The following is an 18,408-nucleotide window of genomic DNA, read 5'->3' as shown; positions in this document are numbered from 1 at the left end:
AAACCCTCGTTTATCGCGGTTAATCCGCTCCAGACAGATAAATGAATTTCCACGAAGTAGGATTCTTTATTTATAAATCTAATATTTTCGCAGTTAGAGCATAGAAAACCTGTTTCTGACCTTCTAAATACGTTTTTTAACATTATTAGAGCCCTCTAGACATGAAATAACACCCTTTAGTCAAAAGTTTAAACTGTGCTCCATGACAAGACAGAGATGACAGTTCTTTCTCACAATTAAAAGAATGCAAACATATCTTCCTCTTCAAAGTGCGCGTAAGGAGCGGAGAATGTCAGAGAGAGAGTATGTAAACAATGAAAAATCAATAGGGCTGTTGCGCTTTTAAGTATGCAAGCACCGCGATAAAGCAGCGGCAATGAAGGGATCAATGCGAAGGTAGCCTTTCAGCATTTTTTACAGGAGCGTCCCTATCTTCTAAGCAAACAGCCTCTGTGCAAAAAGCCCCTCTGCTCACATCTCCTTCGTCAAGCGCAGAGAACGTCAGAGAGAGAGAGCGCGAGATTAAAGCAAACAATCAAAAAATCAATAAGTGTGCTTTTGGACGCACCTCGATAAAGCGGCATTTCTTAGAGGAGCGCCCGTATCCACTAGGCAAACAGCTTCTGTGCAAACAGCACCTCTGCTCACAGCCCCTCCGTCAGGCGCAGAGAATGCCACAGAGGGTGAGAGAGAGGCAGAGACAAGCAAACAATCGAGCACCGCGCAGGAGGCATATCTTATAGCATTGAGGAGTTTTAGTTAATATGTAATACGTGCTCTGATTGGGTAGCTTCTAAGCCATCCGCCAATAGCGTCCCTTGTATGAAATCAACTGGGCAAACAAACTGAGGAAGCATGTACCATAAATTAAAAGACCCATTGTCCTCAGAAATCCGCGAATCAGCGAAAAATCCGCATTATACATTTACATATGCTTACATATAAAATCCGCGATAGAGCAAAACCGCGAAAGTCAAAGCGCGATACAGCAAGGGATCACTGTATATTCTAAGTGAAAATGGAAAGTTATTGATGAAAAAAAAACATTTGAATATGATTGTACAGTACTATATTTTAAAATAAAGAAAGTTAAAGAAGACAAATCTAGTAAATTGCCTGATGCTGTGTGTGTGGGCAGCTTCCCTCATTGGTTTGGTATTACTCTAGTCAGCTGTTGATGAAGCCTGGTGAAAAGGGTTTGAAGTATTTTCAGGAAGAGACAATTATTGAAACAGTTATTATTTAATCAGAGGTTTTGGGCTTCATTTTAGTTAATTTTCTTGTTAAGATTCCAAACCTTCAATTGATTTTTTTTTGTTAAATTCACTGTTATTAATTGTTGTTTTCCTAACTATCTGCAAATAATCAAATGCAACTAACAAAGGAACCATCTAACCATATCCAATTTACACCTTCAGTTGTTCGTCTGTTATAACAAAATATTTAGCAAGAAATGAAAGAAAAAAAATTGAAGACTAGAATTACTAAAATGTTCCTGGTCATAAATCTTTTGGGTGACATCCTCAGAAAGTTGATATCTACAATATAAACATAACCTTATATGGCAGAATGAAAACGCCAACGTGCCATCAAATTAAATGAATTGTTCTAGTTGCAAGAATTGGGTTCTGTTTAAGAAATTAGGTAGGAACATAAACCTGTAGCCCTGTGGAACTGAATCTGAGGGACCCCAATCTCTACACCAAGACAATTGAGTTATAATTCTGAAGTTTTTTTTTTTGCTTCTCTATTGTTATAATTTTTCTGTTTATTTTGGTATAAATATTGTCTATCATTTATCTTTTACAAAACACAATTGTAAACTGGACTAGGGCAACATATGCATGCATGGCCAGATATTTGTTTTGTGCTTTAAAAGTTTAATTATCCTTCCTACCGTACGGCTCTTGATGCCTTCCTTACATTTTCCTAAAAGGAGCACAACATGTTTCTTGTTAATAGGCTTGTACAGGACATTAGTAATTTGACATTTATTTAATAGTTAAAGTTTTAAACATCTTCCCTTACTCTTGCTGTTTTGTGTGTTCTTTTTAAGCAATCATTGACATTGTTCTGTCACAGCCGTGTGGAAAAATACTCGTAGGAGACCCTCACCAGCAAATCTATACTTTCAGAGGTGCCGTAAATGCATTATCTGAAGTTCCACATACACATATATTTTACTTAACCCGGGTAAGTAAAACCAGTTTTTACAAATATGCAGAGAATATAGTACTTACACCATTTGATTTTCTAAGCCCAGGCCCAGAGTATATATTTTCACTGTTTGCTTACACTCCATGATTAGAAATCATCTTGCTTATATTTTACAAGTAGTTTGAGGGGTCCAGCTCCTGGTATTTCTACTGCTGTGTGTAGAGTGTGTTTTCTTTGAATATGCTTCTTTTCTGCCCAATTTTTACTAGGGTAGAACACATGATGAATTTTTAATATATAGTACAGAAGCAACTTTAAGTCAATTATTTGTAGGGTTGAAAACTACATATACTCTACTTTGCATCTCAAGAGAAACAAAAAATTAGGCACAACTTTTAACATGCACGTCTGTCTGAAAGATTTTATAAAGTAGTTTGTTTCCATTATCTCTTAGAGTTTTCGATTTGGTCCTGAAATTGCTTACATTGGAGCAACAATTCTTGATGTATGCAAAAATGTGAAGAAGACTCTGGTGGGAGGTTTTCAGGAAGGTAAGGAGTTCATTTTCAGATACAAATTAACAACTGATTAAGAGTTTGCTCACATGGAATTAACAGCAGACTCTCCAACTAATTTAGTATACAGTGGAACCTCGGTTTACAAGCATAATTCGTTCTGGAAACGTGCTCGCAATCCAAAGCACTCGTATATCAAAGCGAATTTCCCCATTAGAAATAATGGAAACTCAGATGATTCGTTCCACAACCCAAAACTATTCATATAAAAATGATTAATACAAAATATAAAGTAAAAATACATAAAACAAATTAACCTGCACTTTACCTTTAAAAAGAATCATGGCTGGTGTGAGTGAGTTTCTAAACTCATGTGGGATTCCACCCAACGGGACGACACGCGGAAGAGCGTACCAAAGCAATCGCAGTCTCCCAGCGCTGTAGCAGTTCGCCGTATAAGAACATTTAAAAAGATCACAGACATGCTAGAAGCATCTGCTGTCAATAGGTGATACAAGGAACATTATAAAGATCCCGCTACAATAAATAACAGCGCTGTTGCTGTTTCAAGCTGAATAAGGCTGGTGTTGTTAAAGTACTGAGACTCAGCTTCTTGTTTTGGGGCGCAAGATGGGGACGCACACACACATACACACACAGTCACAATGCTGTAGTAAACAGTATACACTTGTACGGATGTTGACTATATGAGTGAGGCACACAGACTCAGACGGAGAATAGGAGACGATTGTAAAGGAGAGACACACACACACACACACACAAGAGAGAAAGAAGAACAATCAGCTCAGTTGTGATCACATTAACGCTGAGCAGACAAAGTGTATCCATACTACTCGTATTGCAAGACATCGCTCATTTATCAAGTCAAAATTTTATTAAAAAAAGTTACTCATAAACCGAGGTTCCACTGTACTGTACGTATTTATTAATGGACTGTCCTGGGTGTTGTAAGAAAATTGTATTGACTCTTTTAAATTGACAAACTTTAATTAATGGAAAATGCTTTGAACGACACTCCCAAGTACAGCCATGTAAAAGAACCTCAATCTAAACTTGCTTTGGAACAATGTATTATCGTGGGTTTTATAGGACTTTCCAAGTGCATTACTAGGATGGTCTACTCTTGCACCTTAAGATTATTACACATACAGATACGTGTACACATAGGGATCCTATAGACAAAGTCTCAGCTGAAAGCCTAATTGTCAGTCACCCCTCAATATTCTACTTAGAACCCCATCACAATCACGTATAGATATCCTTAAACAGGCAATGGAGAATACATTTTAATTAGACAATGGAGCTGTAATATATCTTACAATATTCTATAGGAGTCTCTACTTATTGGTGATGCTTACTCATCACTATCACTGGCAAACATACAGGTGTCATCACGACACAATTAAAAGCGTAATTCTTTTGGTTGTGCCACTTACTGATCAAACAATATGCCCTGCTTTTACCACAGTTGTCTCTTCTTTCGAGGAGCGACCTCTTAGCCTTTATAAACCCTATGGGCAAGTAATGTGGCTACCCCACATATAGGTGTCTTAATTTTCAATTTATTATTTCATTCACTATAGATACAAGGTATAGAAATGCACTAAATGAATAGTAATCTATACTAATAAAAGGCAAAGCCCTCACTCACTCACTCACTCACTCACTCACTCACTCACTGACTCATCACTAATTCTCAAACTTCCCGTGTAGGTAGAAGGCTGAAATTTGGCAGGTTCATTCCTTACAGCTTCCTTACAAAAGTTGGGCAGGTTTCATATCGAAATTCTACGCGTAATGGTCATAACTGGAAGCTGTTTTTCTCCATTTACTGTAATGGAGATGATCTTGAACGCCGTGGGGGCAGAGTTTCGTGTGACATCATCACGCCTTCTACGTAATCACGCAGTACATAGAAAACCAGGAAGACATGCATTATATAATTGAGAAGGCAGCGAAACAATAAGAAGCGAGCGAGTGACATATACAACCATATTCATGATTTCTGCTACTTCGGAAACAAAGCACGATGTAAACCTACACTTTAAATTAAGTTCATAGACAGGCTTCCGCTGGCGTTTGTAATTTAGTGCCTGCCCATATAAGGCCGTCCGTCAGCGGCAATCCAATAGCAAACTCCACTAAATATTCACGGGTGAAGGACTGTGCTTATGGAGAGGAAGATGAGATGGTCAGGGTGGTGTTTGACACAAACTCAGCGAAACTGCGAGAGAAAGGACTAAGGTAACATTAAATACAGCCATGGACATCGCACGAGATGGCACCAGCACAGGTGGGAACCTTCGATGCATGTACACAGAGCGGCTCACGTGAACTGGCGCGTGCACAGATAAAAGCAACAGTTCCAAAGAGCTGAACAAAACCGAATTACACAATTGAAAAGGCAGCAAAAAATATGAAGCGTCTGATACAAGCATATTCATAAATCCAGCTACTGCGGAAACAAAGCACACGGTGGAAAAAGTCAATGTCCGCTAAAGGAAGACAGTGTAAAAAACCCGTGCATGCAGTGTGTCAGGTCTCAGATAAAGAAGAAGACGAGCTGTTTATTGATGCAGTAAGAAACTAATCGATGAATGAAACCTGTCATCTTTACAGCGATTGACAAACACGGAATGTAACTTGAACACAACACATCCTACAAATACGAACCTGATTGAAAGAAATAATGATAATCAAATCCTTGATGACAGCAACACTCAGTAACACTCACAAAACAAATACTGTATATTGACAGTCATGTTACGTTATTTTTAAAATGTTCCCTTTTCTTTTCTAGCTTTTTTAACACACTACTTCTCTGCTGCGATACGCGGGTATATATATATATATATGTATATATATATCCCGAACTACATACTCGAATAATGGATACTTTATTAGCCATCAATGATTGTTTTGGTAAAGCCATACTCAGTGTATTCATTAGATGAGCGGTAAAAAGTAAGAGTGAGGGAGGATGACTTATTGAGGCATGCAGGCTGTAGTGCGTCAACTCTATCTGAATTGCGATCACATTTGAAAAATATATCTTTTCAAGTTCTATTTAGTCCATATGTGTCAAACTCAAGGGCGGGCCACATCCGCCCGTGTAATTATATCCGCCCGAGATCATTTTATATACTGTATTATTGTTATTAATGGCCGGGTATATGAAGCGCTGGTAACACAATAAACTACAGATCCCATAATGCAATGCAGCGCTTCAGCTGCCTTGCGAACACTTACCACGTTAATCAAGTCTACTTATGATGCTGCAAGTTATTGCGAAGCTAGCTCACACGATGCTGAAGAGAAAAGTTGATTCTGAAAATAGAGCCTTTAAAACCGATGGGAGGCTGAGTATATGTTTACTGAACCCATGTGTCTCATTTGTGGAGCTAATGTGGCTGTAATTACAGAATTTAATCTAAGACGGCACTATGAGACAAAACATCAGGGTAACCTGAATGCAATGCAGAAGATACAGAAAGCAGAAGAATTAAATAAGAATCTGACACTTCAGCGGACGTTTTACCGTGCACAATCACAAAGTGATTTCAAGTGAAGCTGCTTTTATGGGAGACACAAATGCACCAGTGCAACCCTGTTGCCAAGTAATGTTAAACCAAGTCGTCACTACGGTGTTCCCAAATCGCACTTTGCTGATAAACTGAGCGCACTGAGTTTGCACGGCGCTTTGGTGACTTTGAAGAACAAAAAGTCCGTCTACATGCGGCTCGAACCTTGTGCATGTTTGGTAGCACATATCTGTGTGAGAAGCTCTTCTCAGTGATAAAGACTAACAAAACAGCACACAGGAGTCGCCTCACTGATGAGCACCTGCAATCCATCCTGAGAATCTCCACAACACAGAACCTCACACCAAACAGAAACGAACCTGTGGCCAAAAAAAGATGCCAGGCGTCCAGCTCTAAAATGACATATGAGCAAAGACAACTGAATGATTTGATTTGTTATTGCTGAAAGGAACACATTTTATTTATATTTCCAGGTTTTGTTATGCAGCATGTTCATATTTGAATTTGTATAATTTTGACAGGATATATTTTTATGGAGAGCAAAATCTTTTGGGATATTTAAAATCTAAGTTTATTTTTATATTAAATTACATAAGAGTAAAGAAATTTGAATGTTTGTTCTTTTAACGTTTACTTTATTTCTAACTTGTATAATTTAGACAGGATATATTTTTATGGAGAGCAAAATATTATAAGTTGTTTAAGGTTTGAGTTGATTTATTCAGGAATAATATTCCTGTCTGTTTTACCATTCCTACCAAAGATATTTCTGTCGACTAAATAAAAATTCCTTCTATTTAAAATTTAAAAGAACTTGAACAAATACGATAGTTCATAATATCCACGCAGACTTGCACGTAAGAGCGGAGTTATCCGTTTTAACAAGCAGCGTATTGCACTGATACGAAATAGCTGTGTGTGTATATATGTAGATATGTATGTATATGTATATATATGTATTTGTGTGTGTATGTATGTATGTGTATATATGTAGATATATATGTGTATGTATATACAGTATGTGTATATATGTGTATATGTATAGATATGTATATATATATGTTTATGTGTGTGTGTGTAAATAAATAAATATATATACATGTATACATGTGTATATATATATATATATATATGTGTGTGTATATATATATATATATATATATATATATATATATATGTGTGTGTGTGTATATATATATATATATATATATATGTGTGTGTGTGTGTGTGTGTGTGTATATATATATATATATGTGTGTGTATATATATATATATATATATATATATATGTATATATGTATATATATATATATATATATATGTATGTATATATATATATGACAACAACACTCATCACTCACAACAGTGACAAAACAATTACATTGACAATCATGTTACGTTATTTTCAAAATGTTTCCTTTTCTTTTTCATTGCTTCTTTAACACACTACTTCTCCGCTGCGAAGCGCGGGTATTTTGCTAGTACCAAATAAAACAAGATAGAAAATAAGTTTGAAATTAAAATCTGAATAAATATGTGTATACATACACACATATATATGATAGATAGATACTTTATTAATCCCAAGGGGAAATTCATGTATATATGTATTCTATAATACGACTTGTTGACATAGCAGTCAATGTTGTTCATGAGAGGGTTTTGCTGACAATTAAATGAAACGGCTGAACATCTCTTGCCCTCTCCTGACTCCTCTTGATGTTGTTCTGATTTATTCCTCAGAAAAGGAATATTTATTTTAAAATTCCACATGGGATTCCATAACATGTGATGTTAATCACATTTGATTGGCTGGCTATCAATATGATGGATGACCTCATTCCAACTCTTTGAAATGTTAAAGTATATCCATTTACCTTCCTTTCCCAAGCTGTAAACCAATTTGGCAAATCCTGGTCCTAGGGGGCGCACATTTGTTTGCAGGTTAGTAATAGTAAATAAATAGTAAAGTAATCAATACAGCTGAGTTATCCTAGTCATTTCCTGGCTTCTGTTTTGTTTATTCAGATATTACTGTGATTGATTACTGGTAAGAAAATGGGATGCTTTAATGTCTTGCCTCCTTAAGTATCCTGTTTTAATGTGATACAATTCAGTAAGATATACACTTTGATGTTAACTGTCCTTGTAAAATTAAGTTCATCTTTGTTTATGTGTGCAAAAAAAATGTTTAATCCTTGACAGTATAAGCAGCAAGTTAATCTAACAGCATGTTGTTGGATAATGTGATTGTAAAAGAAAAAACCTCATTCTGGTAAAGCTGCAACATACAGTAACTGTATTATGCTTCTCCTTGTGTTACTTTACTGCAGTATACTGTACATAGTGTCTAGGTGGTTACTTCTTATGTTCATCAGGGAGCAGTAGCTCCGTGAATGGACCAGGCTCATTGCTGGGAAGTGCACTGTGGAAAGGTAATTCCACTTACAGTACTGTCTCAGAGACACAATGGCAGCAAAATAACAACAGCAACTAGTCATGATACAAGTAATAATTTTATACTTGTATTAAAGAGTCTTTCAGCATTAATTCACAGTCAGTCTCTGCTGGGTGACCCCCAGTAAATGTCTGAACGCATCAGTTAGCTGCACTGCAGACAGTGTTCTCGTTGTTAACTTTTCCAAATGCCATTGGAGATCTTTAAAGGGTTTAAAGTTATGGAGAGCTGCAATTCAAAATTCCAAAGTCTGAACATACAAGCATCAAGTGCAGGCTCTGGTGGTTGTGGAATGTCATTGCTAGGATGTGGTGACACTTTTTATAACTTACAGATATTATTGTTTTGGTACACACACACGCAGCATGGATGAATACATAAAAAATAGCTAGGTTAGCAGTGAGACAAGACTCAAAAAGAATATTAAATCTTGTGAAGAGTCTGTATAAAACAGGGAACAATGGGATTGGTAAGTATAGCCTCTTGGCATAGTGACCTGACATGACTGTGCTGGTAAAGCATATTAGTGTGTGCACATTTTTTTCATATGATTTTTTGAATAGCTGACAGAGTGTCGAATTATTTGTCACAGGAAGTGTACAAGGAAGCACACAAGGAAAGACTACAATATTATGTCGCTGCAACTCAACAGTGTTTGACGAAGCAGTGAAAGTCGTAGAGGGAACGGAGCAAGTGAAAATCCACATCATTGGAGTAAGTTTCACATAACGCTAATGAAGTCTAATGTTTATATTTCAAATGAGAATGAAAATGTGAACAAAATGCCTTTTTAGAAGGTGTAAAATTCTGATTTTTGGGGCGGCACGGTGGCGCAGTGGTAGCGCTGCTGCCTCGCACTTAGGAGACCCGGGTTTGCTTCCTGGGTCCTCCCTGCGTGGAGTTTGCATGTTCTCCCCGTGTCTGCGTGGGTTTCCTCCCACAATCCAAAGACATGCAGGTTAGGTGGATTGGCGATTCTAAATTGGCCCTAGTGTGTGCTTGGTGTGTGGGTGTATTTGTGTGTGTCCTGCGGTGGGTTGGCACCCTGCCCAGGATTGGTTCCTGCCTTGTGCCCTGTGTTGGCTGGGATTGGCTCCAGCAGACCCCCGTGATCCTGTATTTGGATTCAGCGGGTTAGAAAATGGATGGATGGAAAATTCTGATTTGCTAGAAATATGGATATGGTGTATTTTCATTTAACTTAATTTACATTCTGTTTTACTTTGGTGTAGTTTTATGACATTATTACACTGGATCTAATTTATCCAAACAAATATTTGTAAAACAGAGTTCGGGTGTCGTTTTTGAAAATGCTGCATAGCATACTGAACACTTCTCTTTGTTGTTGCAGGGTCTAAAAAGTTTTGGTTTAGAAAAGATTAAAGATATCTGGGCTCTTCTTCAGTCAGTGCACTGCAAAGAAGGTAATACATTTTTATGTAGTGGTTAACAAAGAGTAATATTGTTTGTGTTGTGTTTCATTCTGGTTATTGTATTGAGGAATACCATTCTGGGGAAACTCATTTACATTAGATTGTTTTAGAGCTGGATTCAACTAGCCATTAACCTGACCCTTAACTTCTATAATATGTGTGTGTGTGTGTATGTACCCTGCTTTTTTTTCTTCCTTAGTCACACACCTGACGGTTGTGAGAATAACTTTTACCTCTTTTTATTCAGGTAGTGTGGCATAGTTAAGGCTTTGGACTTCAGCCCCTAAGGTTATGTGTTCAAGTTCTGCTACTGACACTGCGTGACCGTGAGCAAGTCACTTGACCTGCTTGTGCTCCAATTGGAAAAACAAAAAGAAATGTAGCCAATTGTATCTGAAATGTTGTAAGTTGCCTTGGATAAAGGCATTAGCCAAATAAATACGTGTAAATGTAATTTATTTTAGTTTTTTTCTCTCTTTGCACATATACAGTGGTGTGAAAAACTATTTGCCCCCTTCCTGATTTCTTATTCTTTTGCATGTTTGTCACACAAAATGTTTCTGATCATCAAACACATTTAACCATTAGTCAAATATAACACAAGTAAACACAAAATGCAGTTTTTAAATGATGGTTTTTATTATTTAGGGAGAAAAAAATCCAAACCTACATGGCCCTGTGTGAAAAAGTAATTGCCCCCTGAACCTAATAACTGGTTGGGCCACCCTTAGCAGCAATAACTGCAATCAAGCGTTTGTGATAACTTGCAATGAGTCTTTTACAGCGCTCTGGAGGAATTTTTGCCCACTCATCTTTGCAGAATTGTTGTAATTCAGCTTTACTTGAGGGTTTTCTAGCATGAACCGCCTTTTTAAGGTCATGCCATAGCATCTCAATTGGATTCAGGTCAGGACTTTGACTAGGCCACTCCAAAGTCTTCATTTTGTTTTTCTTCAGCCATTCAGAGGTGGATTTGCTGGTGTGTTTTGGGTCATTGTCCTGTTGCAGCACCCAAGATCGCTTCAGCTTGAGTTGACGAACAGATGGCCGGACATTCTCCTTTAGGATTTTTTGGTAGACAGTAGAATTCATGGTTCCATCTATCACAGCAAGCCTTCCAGGTCCTGAAGCAGCAAAACAGCCCCAGACCATCACACTACCACCACCATATTTTACTGTTGGTATGATGTTCTTTTTCTGAAATGCTGTGTTCCTTTTATGCCAGATGTAACGGGACATTTGCCTTCCAAAAGGTTCAACTTTTGTCTCATCTGTCCACAAGGTATTTTCCCAAAAGTCTTGGCAATCATTGAGATGTTTCTTAGCAAAATTGAGACGAGCCCTAATGTTCTTTTTGCTTAACAGTGGTTTGCGTCTTGGAAATCTGCCATGCAGGCCGTTTTTGCCCAGTCTCTTTCTTATGGTGGAGTCGTGAACACTGACCTTAATTGAGGCAAGTGAGGCCTGCAGTTCTTTAGATGTTGTCCTGGGGTCTTTTGTGACCTCTCGGATGAGTCGTCTCTGCGCTCTTGGGGTAATTTTGGTCGGCCGGCCACTCCTGGGAAGGTTCACCACTGTTCCATGTTTTTGCCATTTGTGGATAATGGCTCTCACTGTGGTTCACTGGAGTCCCAAAGCTTTAGAAATGGCTTTATAACCTTTACCAGACTGATAGATCTCAATTACTTCTGTTCTCATTTGTTCCTGAATTTCTTTGGATCTTGGCATGATGTCTAGCTTTTGAGGTGCTTTTGGTCTACTTCTCTGTGTCAGGCAGCTCCTATTTAAGTGATTTCTTGATTGAAACAGGTGTGGCAGTAATCAGGCCTGGGGGTGGCTACGGAAATTGAACTCAGGTGTGATACACCACAGTTAGGTTATTTTTAACAAGGGGCAATTACTTTTCACACAGGGACATGTAGGTTTGGATTTTTTCTCCCTAAATAATAAAAACCATCATTTAAAACTGCATTTTGTGTTTACTTGTGTTATATTTGACTAATGGTTAAATGTGTTTGATGATCAGAAACATTTTGTGTGACAAACATGCAAAAGAATAAGAAATCAGGAAGGGGGCAAATAGTTTTTCACACCACTGTATACTGACTCTGCTGTCATTACTTTTATTATACCAACATACTACTTTGCTGCTTACTTTATTTTGTTTAGTCAAATGTTGAATTCACTTGCTCCATCTTTTTGTTGTTTTCTTTCATTTTTGCTTCTGTTTTCTTATAGCCAGAATTTTACTTTCTGACATTGTTATCTAGTCTTTTTTAAATCTGTTAATCCTGTGAACTATATCTTTCAACAGCTGTTCTTGTATTTTCCAGTTTTTATGACACATTACAGCACTAGAGACTTCCTCAGAGGATAAATGTATTGCTTGACATTTTAAGCAGTGAAGAAGTGCTAGATCTTAATCAGTGCTGAAAAGCTAACAAGTACTAGCCTTTGGTGCCCACATGCTTTAACTACAAGCAGCATAGGGATGTTTAAATGATTTAAACTTTGAAATTGCTTTATTTAAGAAAATGATCTTGCTAATATAAGTTGCATGTATATCCCAGCTTTATTTTAGGTTTTGATTTATATACAGTATATAATAGACAATTAAATTCTGTATGTCCTATCATCTCCCCTTTATTTTTTACACAATGCAGCTTTGCCCAGTCCAAGATTTAGGAAACGATTGGCCTTGAAAGAACCTCAGATACATGCTGAGTTTCTATCTACAACAAAAAATATGCACACATTAGAATCACATTGTTTAAACAACAAGCTACCTAAAAAAATGAAAATTTTAGAGTCGTTAATTACACGTGTCTAAAAATGAGTAAAATTGGGCAGTGCATTATTGCAGGTTGGATTATTTTTAAAATTCATGGTATATTAGAAAATATGTTTCTATAACAATATACCAGAATCTCTTTGTGTGTTTATAAACAGGCATGATTATCCAGGATACATACATGTTAACAATATCTGCTTTCATTCAGAATGAAAAATTTGTCAACCAGTTGTAGGTTAAATATTACTTATTCTTTACTATTAATTTTATGTAAATCCAGTATGAATGTCTGTAAATGCTATTGTGATGAATACTATTGGAAAATGCAGTTCCACAATTTTTCTAAAAAAGATTTTTGTACACACTTCTCTCTCCTGTCTCCTTTCTATTTGACTGGATTTGATGTTAAGGGAAAAAGACCGCGTATGAAATTAAATAATGTTCTTGTCATGTGTGTAAATGATTGTTTAGGGTAAATCACACCCTCCACCCTCTGTTCAAACAGAGAAATCTGCAGATTTGACAATGACAACTTTATTATTTATCTAAAGAACTATTGCCAATGATTGCAAATTTTTAATCATCTTGACAATTTTATTTCCACATACACTGCTGTTCAGAGTTTTCATTTTTTTGATAGAAATTGATACATTTTATTATCAAGAGATCATTAAATTGATTAAAATATAGCCATGGCATTACTAGTATTTATAATGGCTGATTTTCTTTATTTATTAATCACATACGGCCGCAAGGCCCTATTTTCAGCAATAAGGTTTTAACTCAGCATGGAAAACAAAGCACATAGCATGAATTTGACACGGGGAAGGGGCAAGTCATGAGGTGGAACTTAGTGGACAGAGTGATTAAGTCGTGAGTGAAGGGTGCAGTTGTCAGCAACTCATTAGCACAGTTTCTACAGACACAGCAGACCTAATGCTAGTGATAGACTGTGAAACAGCAAACTATAATAATCAGTAGTGCTGGTTCTGGTTAATAAGCTCAGAGTATTTTTAGCTTCTCCAGATTATCATCTTGGTACACGGGTAGAAACTGACTGAGAAAACAAAACTCAAAGTGGCAGAGTGTGTGTCACTTTGATTGTTCCGTTCAACATACAGTACATAGCTGTATTAGAAATGGCAAGGACCCAAGAATGGTTAAAAGTAAAAAATAAAAAACTTCAACAATATTGTTTATAGGTGGTATGTGTTTAATTTTTTGGAGTGAGCATGCTAACAGAAGGTGGTTGCTTATTGTAGATGAAGCAGAAATGTGAATATAAAGCTCTTTGAGATTTCTGCCTCAGTGTTCACTTCAATTTAAACACAAATGTCTAATGTTACTTTGATTCATTTTATAGGTGAAGGTACAGGTGATGAACTTTATATGTGTTAAACTGGCATCAATAAGGAACCAAGTGAAAATAGTAACCTTGGCCATTAAGCACTGTAGTATATATAAATGTAGAAAAATGTAGAAAAACCTGTTCATCTATCCATTTTCTAATTCCACTAATACAGAGCAGGGTAGCGAGGAAGCTAGACACTATTCCACTTAAGACTGGTCACAAGCGTAAAAACAATCCCTGGACAGGGTGACGGTCCATCACAGTCTAGACCAAACCAATTAGTCCATTTTAACTTCATACTTGTTAGCATTTTGATATAATTACATGGATTCTGCTTCTTTTGTTTCAAAAACTATGAGTGTAACTTGTTATGATGCTAATTGATTTTTATTCTATTTTAGAAATTAGGGATCGATTTATTCAACATTTTGTTCATCATGGTGGCTATAAAGGCTTGAAGAAATATGCGTTTGAAGCTGAGGATTGTGAACTTGAAATAAAGATAGCATTGGTTGAAAAATATAATTTTCGTATTCCTGCATTAGTGAAGAAAATACACGACTGCTTTGTTGGAGATGCCTCTTTTGCAGGTACAGCATATTGTTGTTGTGTATATTGTAGAGGTGATGTAAGCTCATAGAAAGTTGTGGGGGTATTTTATACATTTTAATATTACAATGTAGATCATATAATGCAAACTTTCCATCTGTAATAAATAACCATTTTCTTTTTTATCTTAATTAAAGTGTTTATCCTGGCATGTAGATGATAAACCCCCATTCTTTGTTTCCTACAACTTTTTATTTGTTAATCATAATAAATATATTATTGTCAGCTAAAAATAACCTTTAAGTTTTAACACATAACTGCTTCAGCTATTTTCATAATGCAACTGACAGGAATGTACTCAGGCTGTCATCCTTATTTGGTACTTGCTAAAATTGGTACAATATCTTATCCAGCAAGCTCGGACATGGAAGATTTTTGAGATTTCAATAACCTTGTGTTAATCGGACTTTTCTGTATTCAGTATGTGTCGTAATTTTCACTGGTACATATTTGCCCATATTTGCTGGCATAATTCTGATAACTTATTCAATATGTTTACTATTTGGATATAACCTTCTGTATATTAAAGCAGAAGAACTTGAGCTCTTCCTAGAGTGCCAAAGTAGAGCATGTACTTTAGTCTAGTGATATACATAACTGTTCCTCTCTGTAAAGTTTCCAGTGTTTTTAATGTGTTTTTTTATATTATCTTATATTATTATACTAGCAAAATACCCACGCTTCGCAGCGGAGAAGTAGTGTGTTAAAGAAGTAATGAAATTTTGAAAATAACGTAACATGATTGTCAATGTAATTGTTTTGTCACTGTTGTGAGTGATGAGTGTTGCTGTCATATATATATATATATATATATATATATATATATATATATATATATATATATATATATATATATATATATATATATATATATATGTGTGTGGTCCTGGTCAAGACAATCTCCTGAACTCCAAACTGAATGTCAGAATGGGAAAGAAAGGTGATTTAAGCAATTTTGAGCGTGGCATGGTTGTTGGTGCCAGGCGTGCCGGTCTGAGTATTTCACAATCTGCTCAGTTACTGGGATTTTCACGCACAACCATTTCTAGGGTTTACAAAGAATGGTGTGAAAAGGGAAAAACATCCAGTATCGCGGCAGTCCTGTGGGCTTAAAATGCCTTGTTGATGCTAGAGGTCAGAGGAGAATGGGCCGACTGATTCAAGCTGATAGAAGAGCAACTTTGACTGAAATAACCACTTGTTACAACCGAGGTATGCAGCAAAGCATTTGTGAAGCCACAACACGCACAACCTTGAGGCGGATGGGCTACAACAGCAGAAGACCCCACCGAGTACCACTCATCTCCACTACAGATAGGAAAAAGAGGCTACAATTTGCACAAGCTCACCAAAATTGGACAGTTGAAGACTGGAAAAATGTTGCCTGGTCTGATGAGTCTCGATTTCTGTTGAGACATTCAAATGGTAGAGTCAGAATTTGGCGTAAACAGAATGAGGACATGGATCCATCATGCCTTGTTACCACTGTGCAGGCTGGTGGTGGTGGTGTAATGGTGTGGGGGATGTTTTCTTGGCACACTTTAGGCCCCTTAGTGCCAATTGGGCATCGTTTAAATGCCACGGGCTACCTGAGCATTGTTTCTGACCATGTCCATCCCTTCATGACCACCATGTACCCATCCTCTGATGGCTACTTCCAGCAGGATAATGCACCATGTCACAAAGCTCGAATCATTTCAAATTGGTTTCTTGAACATGACAATGAGTTCACTGTACTAAAATGGCCCCCACAGTCACCAGATCTCAACCCAATAGAGCATCTTTAGGATGTGGTGGAACGGGAGCTTCATGCCCTGGATGTGCATCACACAAATCTCCTATCAACTGCAAGATGCTATCCTATCAATATGGGCCAACATTTCTAAAGAATGCTTTCAGCACCTTGTTGAATCAATGCCACATAGAATTAAGGCAGTTTTGAAGGCGAAAGGGGCCCCCCGCGATAGGTGAAAATCTGCGAAGTAGAAACCATATGTTTGTATGGTTATTTTTATATATTTTAAGCCCTTATAAACTCTCCCACACTGTTTATAAATATTCTCCACACAGTTATACAGTAAACCCTTGTTTATCGATGTTAATCCGTTCCAGACTCTACTGCGATAATTGAGTTTCCACGAAGTAGGATTCTTTATTAATAAATCTAATATTTTCGCAGTTAGAGCATAAAAAACCTGTTTACAACCTTCTAAATACGTTTTTAACATTGTCAGAAGCAGAGAATGTCAGAGAGAGTGAGAGAGACAGAGAAAAGCAAACAATCAAAAATCAATACGTGCTGTTAGAGCTTTTAAGTGTGCGAAGCACTGCGAGGGAAGCATATTGTATATCATTGAGGAGTTTTATTTAATACGTAATACAAGCTCTGATTGGGTAGCTTCTCAGCCATCCGGCAATAGCATCCCTTGTATGAAATCAACTGGGCAAACAAACTGATGAAGTATGTACCATAAATTTAAAAGACCCATTGTCCGCAGAAATCAGCGAAAAATCTGTGATATATATTTAGATATGCTTACATTTAAAATCCGCAATGGAGTTAAGCCACGAAAGTCGAAGCGCGATATAGCGAGGGATTACTGTATATATGTGTGTGTGTGTGTGTGTGTGTGTGTGTATATATATATATATATATATATATATATATATATATATATATATATATATCTCTATCTATATATATATCTCTATCTATACTAATAAAAGGCAAAGCACTCACTCACTGACTCACTCACTGACTCATCACTAATTCTCCAACTTCCCGTGTGGGTGGAAGGCTGAAATTTGGCAGGTTTATTCCTTACAGCTTCCTTACAAAACTTGGGCAGGTTTCATTTTGAAATTCTACGCGTAATGGTCATAACTGGAAGCAGTTTTTCTCCATTTACTGTAATGGAGATGAGCTTCAACGCCGTGGGGAGTTTCGTGTGACATCATCCGCCCGTAATCACGCAGTACATAGAAAACCAGGAAGACCTCAAAAAGCGCTCAAGAAAACATGCATTATATAATTGAGAAGGCAGCGAAACAATAAGAAGCGAGCGAGTGACATATACAACCATATTCATGAGTTCTGCTACTTTGGAAACAAAGCACGATGTAAACCTACACTTTAAATTAAGTTCATAGACAGGCTGCGCTGGCGTTTGTAATTTAGTGCCTGCCCATATAAGGCCGTCCGTCAGCGGCAATCCAATAGCAAACTGCCACGGGTAAATATTCACGGGTGAAGGACTGTGCTTATGGAGAGGAAGATGAGATGGTCAGGGTGGTGTTTGACACAAACTCAGCGAAACTGAGAGAAAGTTTTAAGTGCCAGGACTAAGGTAACATTAAATAAAGCTATGGACATAGCGCGAGATGGCACCAGCACAGCTGGGAACCTTGATGCAAGTACACGAGTGGCTCACGTGAACTGGCGCGTGCACAGATAAAAGCAACAGTTCCAAAGAGCTGAACAAAACCGAATTACACAATTGAAAAGGCAGCAAAAATATGAAGCGTCTGATA

General features: G+C 37.1%; 1 protein-coding gene across 3 annotated transcripts in view; it reads left to right on the top strand.

The window, feature by feature from the left end:
* fbxo18 (F-box DNA helicase 1) overlaps positions 1-18,408 on the top strand; it is a 90,433-nt gene that overhangs the window by 59,019 nt on the left and 13,006 nt on the right. For all 3 annotated transcript variants that reach the window (XM_039761340.1, XM_039761339.1, XM_039761341.1), the window contains exons 14-18: positions 2,057-2,193; positions 2,612-2,708; positions 9,286-9,407; positions 10,045-10,117; positions 14,670-14,858. In XM_039761340.1, the coding sequence (XP_039617274.1) occupies positions 2,057-2,193; positions 2,612-2,708; positions 9,286-9,407; positions 10,045-10,117; positions 14,670-14,858 (618 nt within the window). The remainder of the gene's footprint in view (positions 1-2,056; positions 2,194-2,611; positions 2,709-9,285; positions 9,408-10,044; positions 10,118-14,669; positions 14,859-18,408) is intronic.

Source organism: Polypterus senegalus, chromosome 8, assembly GCF_016835505.1.
Source record: "Polypterus senegalus isolate Bchr_013 chromosome 8, ASM1683550v1, whole genome shotgun sequence".
Classification (NCBI taxonomy): Eukaryota; Metazoa; Chordata; class Cladistia; order Polypteriformes; family Polypteridae; genus Polypterus; species Polypterus senegalus.
The sequence above is the reverse complement of the archived record's forward strand: the minus strand, read 5'-3'. Positions and strand labels throughout refer to the sequence as shown.